The sequence below is a fragment of the Ovis canadensis genome, chromosome 8, assembly GCF_042477335.2.
Source record: "Ovis canadensis isolate MfBH-ARS-UI-01 breed Bighorn chromosome 8, ARS-UI_OviCan_v2, whole genome shotgun sequence".
NCBI classification, from domain to species: domain Eukaryota; kingdom Metazoa; phylum Chordata; class Mammalia; order Artiodactyla; family Bovidae; genus Ovis; species Ovis canadensis.
Window position 1 is genome coordinate 80,214,064 of NC_091252.1, and position 20,787 is coordinate 80,234,850.

General features: G+C 40.3%; 1 protein-coding gene across 13 annotated transcripts in view; it reads left to right on the forward strand.

The window, feature by feature from the left end:
• Positions 1 to 20,787, forward strand: part of UTRN (utrophin) — a 555,792-nt gene that overhangs the window by 523,118 nt on the left and 11,887 nt on the right. For 11 of the 13 annotated variants that reach the window (XM_069598624.1, XM_069598629.1, XM_069598632.1 and 8 more), the window contains 5 exons: positions 2,589 to 2,627; positions 2,854 to 2,919; positions 4,648 to 4,713; positions 17,711 to 17,869; positions 18,260 to 18,500. In XM_069598624.1, coding sequence (XP_069454725.1) covers positions 2,589 to 2,627; positions 2,854 to 2,919; positions 4,648 to 4,713; positions 17,711 to 17,869; positions 18,260 to 18,500 — 571 coding nt within the window. The remainder of the gene's footprint in view (positions 1 to 2,588; positions 2,628 to 2,853; positions 2,920 to 4,647; positions 4,714 to 17,710; positions 17,870 to 18,259; positions 18,501 to 20,787) is intronic. The other 2 variants (XM_069598634.1, XM_069598635.1) reach the window with 1 other exon arrangement.

The window sequence follows — 20,787 nt, forward strand, 5'->3', positions numbered from 1 at the left end:
TGGTTGTGGGAGCATTGGACTGGGAAGAAGTGGCAGTTCATCCCAGAACTGAAAGATGAATAGGGCCCAAAACTCAGTGTTTGCTACCCGGGGAGGAGAGGGAGTTTCCCAGCAAGGCAAACATTTTCAACAGCCGAAAGACAACCCTGTTTTGGAAACTGGAATGGCAAGTTGAGAATCATGACAAGAAATGGGAATGAAAAGGAAAGCAGGAAGCAGATCATGATCAGCCTGGTAAAGCAGGTGAAGATGTTTCCAGTCTTCAAGAGCAGCGGGGAGGGGGCGCTGAAGCTTTATCTGTCAGAGCCGCTGGGACCCCTGCTCTGCGACAAATGGACTTCAGAAGGCAAATAGACGGGAAGTGTGAGAAGTCTGCTGAGAATTTAAGGCACTGAGAAGTCTCTAAATTCTTCAGAGAAAGTCTGAATTATATTTCTTATAACATTAAGTATATTTAGTAGAGTCTTGCATATTAGTGTGTGATTAGCCAAAACACCCTGTTCAGATACCACTCTGGAACACAGTTGAGAGGCAGCATTATGAAGTCTGGGCTAACACAGAGATTGGTCTTTTCTTAACCCCCTTAATCATGGATTCTAACAATTCAGGGAGAATATTGCCCAGTTTTCTTCTTCTGAAATTAAATGAAAAAGCTTATCAGTTAATATATTTTCTACAAATCAAAGTACTTTGAAGTCAATAAAGCCTAAAGGTTTTTTTTTTTTTAAATCTTTTTCTTTTCTCAGAAATTTTCACAATACATAAAGAAGCTTTCTTTTGACACTCTTCAGTTCAGCTTTTTGCCTCTGCCATTCTTATCTTAGTTCAATGAATCACTATTGTACTAACTGAATTAACTTTACGGGAACCAGTCAAGCAGTTTCACAAAGCTTTTGTGAGTTCAATTAAGATTTTATATATATATATATATATATATACACACACACACACACGTATTTTTCTTACATTTAAAGCTCACAGCAAATGTTGTGGTATACTTAAATTTTAGAAATGACCTCTAAATTCTTTAGAGATTCTTTACCATCTGAGCCACCAGGGAAAGTGTATAGAAAATCATTTATCTGACACTGAACATCTGTATTTCAGAGTTAATGAAAAGTAGTGATATGAAAAGACTATTGAATAATACTGTTTTGTTTCATTGTTGTGTCTATTTTATACATAGGTAATTAACTCTATTTACAGTATAAATGTCTGACAAACACAGACCAGATAAATGCCTTTTTTTGAAATAAGTCCAAAGAATCTCAGTTTTCCACACCAATAAGATGACTTTCCGTCATCTTTTAATCTTCACTTTGCAGACATCAACTTTTGCTTCTCAGTGGGAGATAATGAGATCATTAACTTTTTCTTAAGTATGTATCTATAATAGAAATAGGAGAATCAAGTAGATCTAGAATAAATTTTCCTTCTTCTTTGTTTTAACCAGCATTACCTTTTGCAGGAGACTTTATTTAATTAGACAACTAATTTTCTTTAGGCTTTTAAATTTCCACATTCATCAGTATTCCCCCACACCTCCCCACAGCTCCAATAAAAAAGGGTTAGGGTTTGAACTAACTTTTAATTAGGATCATTTGTTTTCAAATGATATTTCTTACAGACTTGGGGTTTTCTAGGGAGTGCTGTGAGATTGGAGTGTATCTCCCGGGCTAGGAATGATAGTGAATAATCAAGTTCCAATCTCAAGCTCTGATTCTAGTAGACAGTGTTCCTTTTATCAGTTTCTTGGATAGAACTTCTGGATAAAATTTTGTTTGGTGAAAGTGTACCATGATCTAGCAACGTTTCTTTCAGTTTATGGATAATTGAGAATTTTGGCCAGGTGTAGAGGAGAACATCTAGGCTGTATCTTTTTTCAGTGTATCTGTGAGGCTGAGATACTCTGTGTACACCTTTATTTGGATTTTATTTAAAATTGGGCAAAGGGGACTTCCCTAGCAGTTCAGTGGTTAAGACTTCGAGTGTCCAATGCAAGTGGCACAGGTTCCATTCCTGGCCAGGGAACTAAGATCCCACATGCCATGTGCTGCAGCCAGGAAAATATGTTTTTGAAAAACAATAAATAAAATTGAGAAAAGATTCAGAACATTCTCATTTTATTGCAACTCTGCCATCAATATATAATGTAGTCTTTGGTATTTAACTTTTCCTTTCTGATCAAGTTTCTTCTGCAGGAAAAACAAAAATATGATTGCACCTCTGTCCAGTACATTATGAAACATTGCTTTTTAAATTATCCCATAATTTTGAGCTGTTTTAGAGCATTCTCTGTCTTTTTCCAATCAGACTCTTTAAATGTGTTTGCAGTTATAACAAATATCCTATAATATCCGTGGAAAGGCCCCTGCAGGCACTTGAATACATATAGCATCTTTTCTAGAATAAACAATCACTTCTGTTTGTTTTGACTTCTTTCATGGTGGACCTCAGGGCAACCAAATGCAGGCATGGAAAACGATTGAGATGTACCCCACCCCCGACCCGCCGACTGACCGCTTTTGTCTTAAATTGCTCTAAAGTGTGTTTTCTATGACTTTTGTCTCCCTCTGCCCTCCTTGCAGTCCTATCACACTCATCAGTATGTGGCCAGAGCACTATGAGTGAGTATCCACAGCTCCGTATGCACAAGACGGATGTTCTGATCAGTTTTACTAGCATGGGGTGATTACTAAACTCTTATCCTAAAATACTAGTTCTGCCTCCTGGGTAACAATCCTAGTGGTTTGTTTGCATGTCAAATTCATTATTTAACTAAGCTAACATTCCTAATAGTAACATCTGTCAATATGTGGGTATAAAACTGTTTCTTTGCTTTCTCTCTTCCAGCCCTTCGCAGTCTCCTCAGCTGTTTCATGATGATACCCATTCAAGAATAGAACAGTATGCTACACGGTAAGAAACTTTGCTGGGATCCCTCCACTGCGCTGCCACCCAGAATGTATCTCATTCTGCATTAATCTTATATCATTCACATGCCTTGGTTTAAGAGACATAGTTTTGCAGGAGTGGTGATTCTATTATATTTGAAATCTGGGCTTTCATCTTTCTATACTGTAATTTGCAGTTTGCCAAACACTTGCAATATGTTCTACTGAGTAAATCTCCATGGGATGTGATTAGTGAGCTCATGAGAATGCAAACACTACAAATAGGATTTAGATAATGTAACCCAGTTTCAATGAATGAAAGTATTGAAAGCGTTCCCCAGAGATGGTGTACATATGAATTACAATATATAATGTATGCTCATACTTTACCATAGAGGTTTATTTTGGAGTTCCCAAACAATATAAAAGTATAAGCTGGTCTTATTGAGTTGTACAAACTTTTATACAACCAAATATGTACTAGGCATTGACAGTGTTAGTAACTGGCTATGCTTTAAAAGGTTATAGTTCAACCTATGGTTGCTGAGGGGAAGGATGATGGGATGGGACAGTCAGAGAGTTTAGGATAAACATGTACACCTCACTGTATTTAAAATGGATAACCAGCAAGGACCTCCTGTATAGCACAGGGAACTCGACTCAATGTTACGTAGCAGCTGGGATGGGAGGAGAGTTTGGAGGAGGATGGATACATGTATATGTATGGCTGAGTCCCTTTGCTGTCCACCTGAAACTAACACAATATTGTTAATTAGCTATACTTCAAAATAAAATGAAAAGCTTTTTTAAAAAGGTGTGAAAAATCTTAAGGACAAATATAATACCTGAAAAAATAAATAAATAAAAGGCTATAGTTCAAGCAACCTAATAAAACAGTAACATTTGAGCTGAGTCTAGGCGAAGTAGAAATTTCAGGAAAAAGTGGAAAAACGTGCTTAAAAGCATTGAGCTCAGAAAGAATACAGTTTATTTAAAGAATTGCAAGTAGAGAAAGGGGAAAGGACAAGACAGAGTGAAGGGACAGAAGCTGAAGTCCAGTTATGCGGAGCCCACTTGCTAAGGATGGGCTTCCCTGATAGCTCAGTTGGTAAAGAATCCACCTGTAATGCAGAAGACCCTGGTTTAATTCCTGGGTCAGGAAGATCCACTGGAGAAGGGATAGGCTACCCAATCTAGTATTTCTGAGCTTTCCTTGTGGCTCAGCTGATAAAAAGTCTGCCTGCAATGCGGGAGACCTGGGTACGATTCCTGGGTTGGGAGGATCCACTGGAGAAGAGAAAGGCTACCCACTCCGGAATTCTGGCCTGGAGAATACCATGGACTGTATAGTCCATGGGCTTGCAAAGAGTTGGGCACAACTGAGTGGCTTTCACTTTCACTTGCTAAGGAGTAATATTCTGTCCTTTGGTAAAGAGGCATTATGGAGAATCTTTAAACATGAGAGGGGGAGGGGCATAATCAGATGTGTGCGAGAGTGCAGACTGACTTAAGAATCTGAGAGATCAACTAGGAAACTACATAACATGATGTAAAATAAAATCTTTAGTCCTTATGGTGGTGGTGATAGAAACAGAACTCAGCGTTAGACGTTTTCATTTCAAAGTCTTGTTAGGGAATTTGAGCTCTTCTGGGTTTTGTGGGAATTAGGACAGTTTAAGAAACACGAAGGCTGTACCAATCAACTATACCCTGTGTGGTCACATTCTCTAACCTCTTTATTTTCATTTTATAGACTGGCCCAAATGGAAAGGACTAATGGGTCTTTCCTCACTGATAGCAGCTCTACCACAGGAAGCGTGTAAGTAAATCATGAAATTAGTGCTGCCTTGGAAAGCTGGTTCTTATATTATGGCTGTCGGAAGTAATCTTCATTGACTGTGGCTCTGAATTTTGATCTAAATCAAAATTGATAAGTGTGGTTATAAAAATGTCTACATAGATTTTATGGTTTCAAGCCATGATAGTATAAATTGGATATGTTTATTTATTTAGTTTCATATAAGTTACTGAAGAAAATCCTATATTTGGCTACTCATCTGCCCTAGGAAAATCATATTTATTTATTTATAAATACAGGTATAGATATTCATTCCATTTATCTGATATTAATTTAACAGGTGTAATTCTTGTTACATCTTGTTAATTTAGCAGATTTAATTCTATAGAATATGTGCCATTCTGTAAAATTCTTTTCCTTCTGTGTGCTCATATTTTCTCCATAATCTCTGCCATTTAATAGTTATGACCTACACAGGCTTGAACATCTACTCCTTACCCTTCACTGGAAAGTGTTAACTCCTCTGCCAATAATTTGATTTTATTAGCAACTAGGAAAAGCCTCATTAACTTTAGAATGCTTTTTAAAAACCTTTCTTGGCAGATATTTTATCTCTGATTATTCCACTGTCGTGTGCCATCTTGCTTTTATAGCTTTCCCCACCCTCCACCACCTTGGAATTAATATTTTCAATTCTGGATGGTGTCTTATGATTTCAGTAGTGTGGAGCTTAGTTGGCTCACCCAGTCATTGTGGTTTGGATCTGTTGGAAAGCTCTAAGGTTGCCAGGAAAGTTGTCAAACTTGGTTCTTAGTATTTTATACTAGAAAAGATCATAGAGATAGCCAAGTTGAAATACCTAAGGTACTCTAACATGAAATGTCTCCTGGTCAATATTTGTTTTTAATTGTTTTACTATCATTAAGCTTATAAATAAAAGTTCTCAGGAGATTTTTCAATTTTCAATTTCAAAAATTAGCAAGTTAGTACTTTATAACAATACAATAGTGACTTATACATTATTATTAATGTACTGTGTGTTTGGAACAATTCCCAAACCAAGGTAAGAGCATATACATAATGCTTGTTTCGTATTTAAACTCTTAGTATGTATTTCTTATAAAGCAGTTAATTATCTTGAATATCCTAAATCAACATATTTTCCATCAAGGTTGAGAAATAGCTAAAGAATGAAACAAAATTTAAAACTACTAATTAAAACAAAACTTAAATTCTTTAAATATGTTTGTCACACCTTGTGATCCAAGTAAAGGCAATAATCAAATTTAGTATTTCCTATTTTCAAATTAGAAAAGGCACTATTGATTTTTAAGTTTAGCACTAATGTCAGAGAAATGACAAAATAATCATATGACTAACAGCTGAATACATTTTAATATACTGTCAAGAGATATATTAACTCATTCTTCCATCCAAAAAAAAACTTATTGCATGCTTACATTGCAGTGGTGTGCTGGAGGCAGTTGTGAGAGCTGGTTGTTAAATTTTCAGGAAGTTTGTAAGCTGCTTGTTAAACAAAGACATTATTAAAATTCATTTGTATATACCTATGGACTGTAGCCCACCAGGCTTCTCTGTCCATGTAATTCTCTAGGCAAGAATACTGGAGTGGATTGCCATGCCCTCCTCCAGGGGATCTGCCTGACCCAAGAATTGAACCGGTGTCTCTTATATCCCCTGCATTGGCAGGCAGGTTCTTTACCACTAGTGCCACCTGGGAAGCCCATGTATATACTTGCAAACCAACAGATTAGATTAAAATAATAACAAAAATAATACTCAGGACGCATCACATCTTAGTTATTTTACCTCATTTTACTGTTACCTGTGCTCTTGGGGTGTCAGGTGGTGTGCAACTATGAATCTTTTTTCAGCTCTATATTCAGTGAAGTCATTAGCTTAAATTGGCCACACTGAAGTATTTAAACCATCAGTTCAGTTCAGTTCAGTCGCTCAGTCGTGTCCGACTCTTTGCGACCCCATGAATCGCAGCATGCCAGGCCTCCCTGTTCATCAACATCTCCCGGAATTCACTCAGACTCACATCCATCGAGTCTGTGATGCCATCCAGCCATCTCATCCTCTGTCGTCCCCTTCTCCTCCTGCCCCCAATCCCTCCCAGCATCAGAGTCTTTTCCAATGAGTCAACTCTTCGCATGAGGTGGCCAAAGTACTGGAGTTTCAGCTTTAGCATCATTCCTTCCAAAGAAATCCCAGGGCTGATCTCCTTCAGAATGGACTGGTTGGATCTCCTTGCAGTCCAAGGGACCCTCAAGAGTCTTCTCCAACACCTCAGTTCAAAAGCATCAATTCTTCGGCGCTTAGCCTTCTTCACAGTCCAACTCTCACATCCATACGTGACCACAGGAAAAACCATAGCCTTCACTAGATGGACCTTAGTCGGCAACGTAATGTCTCTGCTTTTGAATATACTGTCTAGGTTGGTCATAACTTTCCTTCCAAGGAGTAAGCGTCTTTTAATTTCATGTCTGCAGTCACCATCTGCAGTGATTTTGGAGCCCCAAAAGATAAAGTCTGACACTGTTTCCACTGTTTCCCCATCTATTTCCCAAGAATTGATGGACCGGATGCCATGATCTTCGTTTTCTGAATGTTGAGCTTTAAGCCAACATTTTTGCTCTCCTCTTTCACTTTCATCAAGAGGCTTTTTAGCTTCTCTTCACTTTCTGCCATAAGGGTGGTGTCATCTGCATATCTGAGGTTATTGATATTTCTCCTGGCAATCTTGATTCCAGCTTGTGTTTCTTCCAGCCCAGCATTTCTCATGATGTACTCTGCATACAAGTTAAACAAGCAGGGTAACAATATACAGCCTTGACGTACTCCTTTTCCTACTTGGAACCAGTCTGTTCCATGTCCAGTTTTAACTGTTGCTTGCTGACCTACATACAGATTTCTCAAGAGGCAGGTTAGGTGGTCTGGTATTCCCATCTCTTGAAGAATTTTCCACAGTTTATTGTGATCCACACAGTCAAAGGCTTTGGCATAGGCAATAAAGCAGAGATAAATGTTTTTCTGGAACTCTCTTGCTTTTTCCATGATCCAGCAGATGTTGGCAATTTGATCTCTGGTTCTTCTGACTTTTCTAAAACCAGCTTGAACATCAGGGAGTTCACGGTTCACATATTGCTGAAGCCTGGCTTGGAGAATTTTGAGCATTACTTTACTAGCGTGTGAGATGAGTACAATTGTGCCGTAGTTTGAGTGTTCTTTTGCATTGCCTTTCTTTGGAATTGAAATGAAAACTGACCTTTTCCAGTCCTGTTGCCACTGCTGAGTTTTCCAAATGTGCTGGCATATTGAGTGCAGCACTTTCACAACATCATCTTTCAGGATTTGAAATAGCTCAACTGGAATTCCATCACCTCCACTAGCTTTGTTTGTAGTGATGCTTTCTAAGGCCCACTTGACTTCACTTTTCAAGATGTCTGGCTCTAGATTAGTGATCACATCATCATGATTATCTGGTTCGTGAAGATCTTTTTTGTCAGTTTTTCCGTGTATTCTTGCCACCTCTTCTTAATATCTTCTGCTTCTGTTAGGTCCATACCAGTTCTGTCCTTTGTTGATCCCATCATTGCATGAAATGTTCCCTTGGTATCTCTAATTTTCTTGAAGAGATCTCTAGTCTTTCCCATTCTGTTGTTTTCCTCTATTTCTTTCCACTGATCGCTGAAGAAGGCTTTCTTATCTCTTTTTGCTATTCTTTGGAACTCTGCATTCAGATGCTTATATCTTTCCTTTTCTCCTTTGCTTTTCACTTCTCTTCTTTTCACAGCTATTTGTAAGGCCTCCTCAGACAGCCATTTTGCTTTTTTGCATTTCTTTTCCATGGAGATGGTCTTGATCCCTGTCTCCTGTACAATGTCACGAACCTCCATCCATAGTTCATGAGGCACTCTATCTATCAGATCTAGGCCCTTAAATCTATTTCTCACTTCCACTGTATAATCATAAGGGGTTTGATTTAGGTCATACCTGAATGGTCTAGCGGTTTTCCCTACTTTCTTCAATTTCAGTCTGAATTTGGCAATAAGGAGTTCATGATCTGAGCCACAGTCAGCTCCTGGTCTTGTTTTTGTTGACTGTATAGAGCTTCTCCATCTTTGGCTGCAAACAATATAATCAATCTGATTTTGGTATTGACCATCTGGTGATGTCCATGTGTAGAGTCTTCTCTTATGTTGTTGAAAGAGGGTGTTTACTATGACCAGTGCATTTTCTTGGCAAAACTCTATTAGTCTTTGCCCTGCTTCATTCCACATTCCAAGGCCAAATTTGCCTGTTACTGCAGGTGTTTCTTGACTTCCTACTTTTGCATTCCAGTCCCCTATAATGAAAAGGACATCTTTTTGGGGTGTTAGTTCTAAAAGGTCTTGTAGGTCTTCATAAAACCATTCAACTTCAGCTTCTTCAGCATTACTGGTTGGGGCCTAGACTTGGATTTACTGTGATATTGAATGCTTTGCCTTGGAGACTAACAGAGATCATTCTGTCGTTTTTGAGATTGCATCCAAGTACTGCATTTCAGACTTTTGTTGACCATGATGGCTACTCCATTTCTTCTGAGGGATTCCTGCCCGCAGTAGTAGATATAATGGTCATCTGAGTTAAATTCACCCATTCCAGTCCATTTTAGTTCACTGATTCCTAGAATGTCTACGTTCACCCTTGCCATCTCTTGTTTGACCACTTCCAATTTGCCTTGATTCATGGACCTGACATTCCAGGTTCCTATGCAGTATTGCTCTTTACAGCATCGGATCTTGCTTCTATCACCAGTCACATACACAACTGGGTATTGTTTTTGCTTTGGCTCCATCCCTTCATCCCTTCTGGAGTTATTTCTCCACTAATCTCCAGTAGCATATTGGGCACCTAATGACCTGGGGAGTTCCTCTTTTGGTATCCTATCATTTTGCCTTTTCATGGGGTTCATGGGGTTCTCAAGGCAAGAATACTGAAGTGGTTTGCCATTCCCTTATCCAGTGGACCACGCTCTGTCAGACCTCTCCACCATGACCCGCCCGTCTTGGGTTGCCCCTCAGGCATGGCTTAGTTTCATTGAGTTAGACAAGGCTGTGGTCTGTGTGATCAGATTGACTAGTTTTCTGTGAGTATGGTTTCAGTGTGTCTGCCCTCTGATGCCCTCTTGCAACACCTACCATCTTACTTGGGTTTCTCTTACCTTGGGCGTAGGGTATCTCTTCACGGCTGCTCCAGCAAAGCACAGCCGCTGCTCCTTACCTTGGACGAGGAATGCTACAAAGCAGGGCCTTTTTATTTATCTTGTAGAGAAGCTGCTGGTAAACACTTGGCAGCACACCCCTGACACGTGCCCAGTTCTGTAAAGGTCGATGCTGTCTTCAGTATCTTATGGCCTAGCAGGGAGATGGATAGAGGAGGAACATGGTGAGGGCATTTAAAGTAGAAAGAATAATAGGCCCCCAAAGAAATCCGCATCCTAATCCCTGACACCGATGACTGTGACTTAACACGGCAAGAGGGACTTTGCAGAAGTGACTAAATTAAGGGTTTTGAGATGGGGAGATTAGCCTGGGTTATCTGGGTGGGCCCAGTGTAGCTGCAAGGGTCTTTGTAAGAAGGAGGAGAGTCAGAGTTTGGGATACAAACTCTGGGATCAGAGGTGAGATACAAAGAGATTTTACAGGTGCTACACTGCTGGCCTTGAAAGTGAAGGAATGTGATGGCCTCGAGGTACTGGAAAAGGCAAGGAAGCAAATTTTCCCTTTTGTGGGAGATTAAATGAATAGTGTAAGAATGTATAAATCACTAAAGAGAAATTGTTGTCTAGTTACTGATACATTAATATTTTTGATGAATATTTTAAGAAGTCTTACTTTGATAAAGCCAATCTGGAAGTCCTTTGCTCTTCCACACTTTAAACTACTGAGTATTTTGGGGGTCTTTTCCTATGAACATGCAGGGATCATTCAAGTGAGAAATCTTACAAGGACTCAACCTTCGAAGTCCTACTTAGGACCTAAGTCTGGTGGTTTGACAAAATTCATTGTTGTTGTTTAGTTACCAAGTCATGTTCAAATCTTCTGCAACCCCATGAACTGTAGCCCACCAGGCTCCTCTGTCCATGGGATTTCCCAGGCAAGAACACTGGAGCAGATTGCCTTTTCCTTCTCCAGGGGATCTTCCCAATCCAGCCATTGAACCTGAGTCTCCTGAATTATAGGCGGATTCTTCACAACTTGCCACCAGGGACACCCCAAATATTTTCATTTTAACCGGCATTATTGACTTGACAAAGTGAATAAGTATTACGATAATAAATATCTTTTCTCCCAGTGGATATCTCATCCCAATGAGGGTGACTATTCCCTCCTTTGAATTGACAGCGCTCCTCATGAGAGCAGAGTTAAGAATGAAACCTACTATTTTCCTTGCTCTCCTGCTAAGTTTCCCATCTAATAATTTAGCATCTTAGATCATGGGATACAGTAAGAAATGTTTGCTGCCCTTAACAAGACACAGTGTTGTTCTTTCTTTGCTTTTAGCTTGGATCAAGGCTTATCTATTTCTTACAGGACCTGATTATAGTAGCAGGAGGTGTATGTGCAATATGAGCTTTGCAGGTGGCGCTAGTGGTAAAAACCCTGCCTGCCAATGCAAGAGACTTCAGAGATGCAGATTCAATCTCTGGGTCAGAAACATCCCCTGGAAGAGGGCACAGCAACCCACTCTAGTATTCTTGCCTGAAGAATCCGATGGACAGAGGAGCCTGGCAGGCTACAGTCCATAGCATCACAAAGAACTGGGCACAACTGAAGCTACTTAGCATACACACACGTGTGCAATATACTCTTAACACCCTGGCCTTTTCCTGGAAGTTTCTTAAGGCTTTGGCATTGGTAGGATACTGATACAATCCCCAGAGACAATAGATGACAGTATTCAGTGCCACCTAACGATATTGCCAACTTCTGAATGAGGGATCAGTGGCTTTTTAAGGCAGGCTTGACTCTTCTGCTTCACTCTCAGATCTGTCTGGAGGCAACCAACATCAGTATTAGCAATTTAAATCCCAAGGTACTAGTAATTTTTATTGTTGTTGGGAAGGGTTAAAAAAACAACTCAGAGTGCCTTAAGCCAAAAATTGTATGTTAGCAAACTTCCACAATAATTTTTGGAATTTTTCCTCTCTCTTGAATTCTCCACCTTACCCCTAGGCCCTCGTGAGTTGAGGTTTTTGTTATTCCAAGCAAGGGTGTAGAAATATTAGCAAATATCTCTTGAATAATAATGGTAATGGTGCAAAAACAACCACCATCTCCTCCTTGATATGGAGACTCTTAAGAGCCAGGCAGGGCTTCCCTGGTGACTCAGTGGTAAAGAAGCTGCCTGCAATGCAGGAAATGCAGGAGACATGGGTTTGATCCCTAGGTTGGGAAGATCCCCTGAAGGAGGAAATGGCAACCTACTCCATATTGCCTGGAGAATCCCATGGACAGAGGAGCCTGGTGGGCTACAGTCCATAAGGTCTCAAATAGTTGAACACAACTGAAGCAACTGAGCATGCAGGCAGGCAAGAGCCAGGCAGGCACTGTTCTAAGCACTTTGCCCACGTCGCTTATTCAATTGTCCATGATGCTCTTGTTCTCATTACACCACTTTATAGAGGAGGAAATCAGGATCCCACAAGCTGAAGGAGGTTGTCCAGGATTTTGTAGTCACTGGTGGAGCTGGTACTCAGACTCAGGCATCCTGGCTCCAGGCACAGGCACCCTTGACCATGCCTCGCTGCCTCACTTCACTGCCTCAGCTGGTGTGGGAAGGGAGGGCTTCCAGCAGTCGGGGAGGTGGGAGGGTAGGAGCATCCACACATCCTTCTAGTCCCTTCTGTCCTTGTTCTGCTTCTGCTCATGTCCATCTGTGCTCCAGCTTCACAGTCCAGACCCAAGGAGAAGATTTTGTAATTCAACATCTGCTGTGCCCAACCTCCCAAATTTGGTTTTTAGGTGGTCTCAGCTATCGACAGTAAAAGAAAGCCCCTGCCTTGAGGTATGAATTTTGAGACTTGAGCTTGTAATTCTAAGTTACCCCAGGCCCTTTTAGTCATTTGTATCCTATCCTGCAATTTGAGCCATTCTCTGTCCCTCAAATTGGTCTGTGGAACCAGTTCCCTGGCCCCTCACAGCATTCATCTTCTGTGAAAGTATTAGTCACTCAGTTGTGTCTGACTCTTTGCGACCCCATGGACTGTAGATGGCCAGGTTCCTCTGTCCATGAAATTCTCTAGGCAGGGATGCTAGAGTGGGTTTCCATGTCCTCTTCCAGGGGATCTTCCCAACACAGGGATCAAACCGGGGTCTCTTATGTCTCCTGCATTGGCAGGCGGGTTGTTTATCACTAGTGCCACTTGGTGAATCTGGTTAATTACTAAGAGTTGTTGACCCTTCATGCATCATGGGCTGCTACTTCTTCAGCTTAGGCCTGAATTAATTTCATGGCATTTTACCTCACATAAACCTAATTGGGAGTTGGTGATGGACAGGGAGGACTGGCGTGCTGCAATTCATGGGGTTGCAAAGAGTCAGACACGACTGAGCGACTGAACTGAACTAAAACCTAATCCACAGTACTCCCTTTTCTTCTGAAAGTTTAACTTGGAAACTATAAACGCATTCATTTTAGGATACTAATTTTCTTTCAAGGCTTCCTGAGTAGTTCAGTTGGTAAAGCATCTGCCTGCAATGTGGGAGACCTGGGTTCAATTCCTGGCTTGGGAAGTTCCCCTGGAGAAGGAAATGGCAACCCACTCCAGTATTCTTGCCTGGAGAATCCCATGGGTAGAGGAGCCTAGCAGGCTACGGTTCTTGGGATTGCAAGTCAGACACAACTTAATTTTCTTTCATTTCAAAGAATGAACCAGGCCTGTCTCAAAAAGAGACAGGACCCAGGATAGTCCTGGGAAATCTGAGTAACTGAAACCCAAGGACATTTCCTTAGGCCATTGCCATCAGGGTATCTCACTCCACCTCCTCTCTTGAGTGACCTTGTTGTATGTGGAAGGATGAAATTGGTGTGCTGGCATGATTTGCACTGGCGTTGCTGTTTGCAACTCTGGAGCCTGGAACAAAACACATCTTTAAAGGAAGGAAATTATTGTTATTTTTGTTTATGTCTTACTTGCAAAAGGTCATTCAATGAATCACAGTTCTTTTGTCATTGGATAAGTACTAATTTTGTAATCTAGACAGTATTTACTATGCATGACTTAAATACAGTGTAATGGTGTTCTATCTAATTGTATTTCATTGGTACAGTCCACATGTTGGTGGCATTTTCTGTTTTAGCACTGGGAACACTATTGATGTTAAATGACTTTAATCTGGTACCTCATGACTGTATAATTAAGAACTCAACTATATCTATTTTTATATTTAACTTTTAGGACTAGTAGTCTGTGAAAACCACTTAAGACTAAAATTATATGTTATATATGAATGATATTTAAATTCTTAGTTTTGGAAAAGTTGTCTTAATTTTCTTCCAGACACCTTATTAAAAGAATGTAATGATAGAGATGATGATGGTACTTATATTTTTAAAATAATAATATTATGTTACAGTCCCATACACTTCCCAAAAGAAATGAATCTATATAAATGTTGACAGCAAGATGCCTCTCAGGTCAAATTTTAACTCTTAGCTGTTTGTATTTGTTTCACTGTGGATAGTCCCCAGATTTCTAATACAGATATTTAGTTGGTATTAATACTGAGCATTAAGTATAATTCCTGAGGTCAGGTGCCTGAAGGCATAAGTGCTCCAAGGACATAAATGGATTAATGTCTCAGAATATGGGAGAGGCACCATGTGGGGGTCTATAATCCAATCATAGGTCTGCCAGGGAGCTTATGGGGCCAGGCTTTCCTCTAACTTATCCTTATAGTATTTTTTTTTTAACTTTTACTCTGGTCTTTGATTTTCTTTTAGGTGAGTTACTCATAGGAATTATATAATTAATTGCTTTTTAAACCAATGTGAGCATGAGTTTATCACTCTTATTTATTACAATCCCTGAGATTACCACCTAATTTGGTTCTGTTTTGCATTATTGTCGCTCTTTCTTTCTTTTGCATTATGGACAAAGTGCTTTGCTGTATATTTATATAACCTGGCTGTTCAGAAGAATGGCCAGGTTAGGACTATAGGCATTGACCAGTATCTTTGGACATTAAACATTATGGAGAGTAGGAGGCTAAACTTTTTTCTTTCTTTATAAATGATTTATTGTTTTGTTTTGATTTCTGCCTGATTGCTTGTGATGCTTTATTCTGATGAGATAAAATTTCACTGGGATATATATGAGCACTTTTCTTTTGTTACTGCTTCTTTTTTTGCATACTCAGTCTTTTTGATTTCTATACTCATCTTTTTTGGCCTAAGAAATATTTTAAATGTTCTGCTTTACTCTTACTTTTTAATTATTTAATTATTTGTTTTATATACACTGTATCTTTTTAATTTGTCCATTTGTTCTGTCCATATATCTGATATGTACTTTATAATCCCCTCTCGTTACGGTCTTTCTCTTTACTTAAATTGGGTGAAGTGACTCCAAGCATTACTGAATTAGAGTCTTGTCATCCTTAGCAGCTAATTGGTGTCCCTGTGATGTTGGTACATTAGCCTCATAGTCTTCTCTGCTCCTTCATAATACAGTTAGGTTTAGGGTACAATAATAAATTACCTATTTATTCCCTATCAAGAAAATACCCTCTCCCTCCTCAAAATGCGCATGCGCACACCTCCTTGCCACGTTTCTGTTTGACTTTGCTCCATGGGCATCCTAAGAGCTTTGGGTTCTGCTTTCAAACACTGCTGCCCTGCAGTAGTGCAGGAGCCATTCTCCCTTCTTATCCTTATCCTTCTAAATTTAGGAGCAAGTGTGAGAGTCTTCTCAAGGCTTCCTTATTTATTTCACAGTGATACTGCCTTTTTACAAGACTGGTCATCAAAGGATGATGCCATAGCTTATTTCAATCTTTCCCATCTGTGTTTCTTATCTCCAGTTTATTCCTTTTTTATTCATTTGATAATAGAAGGAAGGTGAGATTAGGGAAGTTTACTGATAAAGGAGCAATGTAAACTAGCAAGGGGCTCATTTGAACCTTTGCTTTGGCGGTTTTGCAGCCCTAACATTCATTATTTTCATTTGCTTCTTTGTATCACTCTGATCTCAATGATCAGGACACAACTTTTCTAAGAATGCACTACCTCTCAGATGAAATTTCATGTCCTCTCTTTATCAGAGTAAACTGTGATAACACAAGGTTAGATTTTCAAGCGACTTAGAGTCACAGATCTTGCCCAGTATCAAGCATGTTCATCAGCTCCAGGGCATAAGCAAAAGGTCCAGGCCTGCCCGTGCCACTCACCTGGTTCCTTCTGGCTGCGATAGGATGTGCCCTGACCCCAGGGCAACAGACAACCTCTTTAAGGAATATTTACAGTCACATCATTACACAGGAGGGAACTGGTTCAGGCATGGGATAGCTCCATTTTATACTCTGATTGCTACATAACTTACAAGATATTTTTCTGAAGCCCTACCCTATACATGCTTCCCAGGTGACACTGGTGGTAAAGAACCTGCCTGAAAATACAGGAGACATAAGACGTGCAGGTTCAAGAAGATTACCTGGAGGAGGACATGGCAACCCACTCCAGTATTCTTGCCTGGAGAATAATCCCATGGACAGAGGAGCCTGGCAGGATAGGATCACAGAGAGTCAAACATGACTAAGGCAACAGCGTGCTCGCATGCACCCTATACATCCATAGATTCCAGGATTTGTTTACCAAAAGCCGTAAAAGACAGATCAGGTACAATCTGCTCAAGGTATTATGTAGCAGGACTCTCCTGCTAGCATTAACCAGGAAATCTATCATTTGCATATTTACAAGATCTGACTGGATCTCTGGGCTTCCCTGGTGGCTCAGACGGTAAATCTGCCTGTGGTGCTGAAGACCCAGGTTCAATCGTTGGGTCAGGAAAATCCCTGGAGAAGGGAATGGCAACCCACTCCGATATTCTTGCCTGGAGAATTCCGTGGACAGAGGAACCTGGAGTTCCCACAGTCCATGGGGTCGCAAAGAGTTGGATACAACTGAGCAACTGACACTGACTGGATTTCTGGTAAAAGAAGGAGAGGGATTCCAAGCTTGCTGGTAAAGCATTTCCTTCCCATAAACATGTCAACTTTGTCTACTCTCTTATGCTTCTGTTTGTCAGTTATTCTATTTGACCACATTATTAATACATCTAGTCCATTAGACAAGTAGTTAGAAAAGTGGGAGAACCCAAGTGAATTAAGTGGAATTCCTTGTTTAATACAGAATGATTGATCCTAGAAATGATATGCTGATAATATCAAATAGAATACATAGAGATATTTTATAAATATCTACAATTATAATTTATACTAAGTTACTTAAATGAAAGAATGTAACAATTAGCTCTACCACCCTTTGGGTTACAAAGCATTACAAAATTGCTTTCAACCACATGCTAAAGATAGTGAAATCAAGTACTTGATTGGGACAGTGATTGCAAAATACTTTAAACTGGATGGTTTATAAATGACAAGCATTTTTTCTTATAGTTTTGGAGATTGAGAAGTCCAGGGTCAAGGAGCTAGTGGATTTAGCGTCTGATGAGGAGACCTGGGTTCGATCCCTGGGTCGGGAAGATTCTCTGGAGAAGGAAATGGCAACCCACTCCAATACTCTTGCCTGGAAAATCCCACGGATGGAAGAGCCTGGTAGGCTACAGTCCGTGGGGTCACAAAGAGTCGGACACCTTATAGGGGCGTTGGGTTTTAAGGCAGTAGAGGCTCAGCAGCCAGCCTGACTGTCATCGTTTCTACTTCCTCTATGTCCAGCGACATCCACCTCCAAATGTGAGCCTTTGTGTATATCTGCTTTGTCACCTCAGGGAGGACGAGCATGCTCTCATCCAGCAATATTGCCAGACGCTCGGAGGCGAGTCCCCGGTGAGCCAGCCCCAGAGTCCAGCTCAGATCCTGAAGTTGGTAGAAAGGGAAGAACGCGGAGAACTGGAGCGGATCATTGCCGACCTGGAGGAAGAACAAAGGTGTGCTAGACAGACTTCGGCGAAATCAAGAAGTCTTTCACCCTGGGAAGACTTCTCATGGGAAATCCTTTCATATGCACTTCCACATGGCCCTTACCCATTCTTTTTTCAGGACTATTGTCCAGGAAATACCGTGGAGGCATTTCAGAGGTCATTAACACACTGGGCAGCTGGGTACAGATTACAGCTACATTCCAGGGTTCAGGGGTGCTGTCTGTTAGAACATCTATTTATTTAAAGCTATGGTTTTATTCATGCTTGCTTGTCTCATTGATAAATGTTTTTACCTATGAGGAAATAAGTAGCCTGGGCTACCTTTGGAGCTCATGGGCAATTTTGGAAAGAAGGTGATATGTCCAATACTAATTCTAGTTTTCGCTTCTCCACTAGAAATCTGCAGGTGGAATACGAGCAGCTGAAAGAGCAGCACTTGAGAAGGGGCCTCCCTGTCGGCTCCCCTCCAGACTCTGTTGTGTCCCCGCATCACACGTCTGAGGATTCAGAACTTATAGCAGAGGCGAAACTCCTCAGGCAGCACAAAGGTCGGCTGGAGGCTAGGATGCAGATTTTAGAAGATCACAACAAGCAGTTGGAGTCTCAGCTCCACCGACTTCGGCAGCTGCTAGAGCAGGTAGAGTGTGTGGAACCTGGTGTCCCCTGTCCCCACACCATCTGCCCTAGTCCCACGTCCCATGGGGCCCAGTCCCAGAGTCAGTAGAAAGATTCACTTCTGGTTTCTCCTCTCCATACTTGATTTCAATTGGCTTAGAAATCCCTCTACAAACATCAGCATTAAATCCTCACTGGCACCAAAAAAAAAAAAAAAAGGCATTTTCCCAGCTTAAGGTGGAATTGCTCGTTCTTCTTTAAGACTGAAATCTGTCTCAGCTCTGAATAGGTTAAAGGAAAAGATCCTGTCACATACATCTGCATAAATTACATTTGGGAAACATCTGTGGATATTAAGGGAAAGGAAGTGACCTGAACTCTTCATGCTAAAACCTCCTTCCCATAAACTATTTTCAAGAAATTAAGTAACAGATGTTTATTAATTTTCAGCTATTATTTCCTCACATAGCACCATGTTTTATGGTAGTTGTTTGCAAACTTTCTTGACAATAAAAATACAATTTGCATACGAGTATGATGGATACAAAATACTAATTGCTGTTACTAAAAAATACTGCCTCTTTCTATTCTCCTTCCCCCCTTCTTCCTTCCCCCTCCTTCCCCTCTTCCCTTTCATTTTTCTTCTATCTTTCTTAGTGTTGGTCAGGCCCAATTTTATAACTTATCAGTGGATAATAGCCTGCGATTTTGAAACACACTGTTCTTTGGGATATAAAAGAAGCATCAGATATAGTTTCTGCAATCTTGTTAGGGACCATAACAAGATAGTATGATATATAACAAGCTAGTATCATCTATAAAGACATACACACTTTGGAGAATTAAGTAACTGATTACATCTAGCAGGTGAAGAGCGGGGATCATGTCACAGAGCTAGTAGTGAAGATATCTTTGCAGCAGGTGTTTATTGTGAAGAATCCCAGATGATGGGCCTGGAACTTCCTTCTCCTGAAGAATCCCTGAGATCACCATTCATGCTATCTTTTGCTTTCTTTTCTGGCCCATGTAGTGTGGGGGCCCCTAGACAGTGAATAGGAATGCTTTTCTCCAGAAATGATGTATGAATCAAAGGCAGAAACAACTTTCTCTCCAGTGATTTTCTCAAATTTTAGAAAACCATCTTTTCACAGTTGCTTAGCAGTCTCTTTTAACTTGTCAGAATCATTCAAAACAGTGTAATTTTTGCATTACCTATACAGGGGGCCACAAAACACCCCTTATACTTTCTGAATGTCTGTCATTGTTTCAGATTTTGCGTGAGACTGTTTTGGGGGAGAAGGTTTATTTAGAAACTGTGCATTATGTAGACCTTCCCCTGGCAGGCTTTCTCTTAGTCCTTCGAATATTAGGTTCTTACCTTGATGTCACTCCCATACAATGGAAAAACTGTATTGTCAATATTGTAAGTATGATGTTTCTGAATAGTGCCTGGATGACTTTTCCCTCGAACTCTCTTATTTAGAATATGAAGTGTGAGTATTAAGGACTTGGTGCACAGGTAGAATTGCTGTGGAAGGCAGTTGTGCTTGAAAGTTTTGTTTGCTGTAGCCTGGTGATGCTCTGAAGAGAGCCAAGGCTAACCTGCTCACCCCCTGCCTCCCCCCACTCTCTTCCTCCCATTAGACTGAGCTGCCTAATGGCTCATGAGCATTCAGAATTACACAGTAATGCTTTACAAGATATCGGATATCTAAATAGCTCTGTATATTCCAGACAATAAGGCTCTTATCTCTTCTTAATGACCTAGCATGAATGCCAAAAGCTGATGGAAAATTCAACTCTGATAGTAAAAACTAGCAAAACTGCCAGACTTCGGCTAATATAGATTTAATGGAAACAAACAGCATCAAAATCAATGGAACTTCTGCATTGCCTTTACAATGAATCACACTTTTCTAATCTGACCATGTACCTGTCAATGTATCCATCACCATTTCAACCTTCCTGCCTTTGTGAAGTATTTATTAGGTGTGTCAGAGTCCATTCCAGTCACTTCTAATTGATCACCTCCTTCACAAAACCCTCTCGTGCAGATATTCTTATCACCAACCCTAGTTTTTAAATTTAAAAAATCTAGGTTTGTGTAAATAAAAAACAGATAGTTGTAAAATTGCCTCAGAATTAGACAGCTCTGAGTGACCAAGTCTGTATCTAAGCAGCTGAATCCAAAATCATGCTCTTCAAGCACAGGGAACTTTATTCAGTACTCTGTAATGACCTATATGGGAATCTAAAAGGAGTGGATATATGTATACATGTATAACTGACTCGCTTTGCTGTACAAGAGA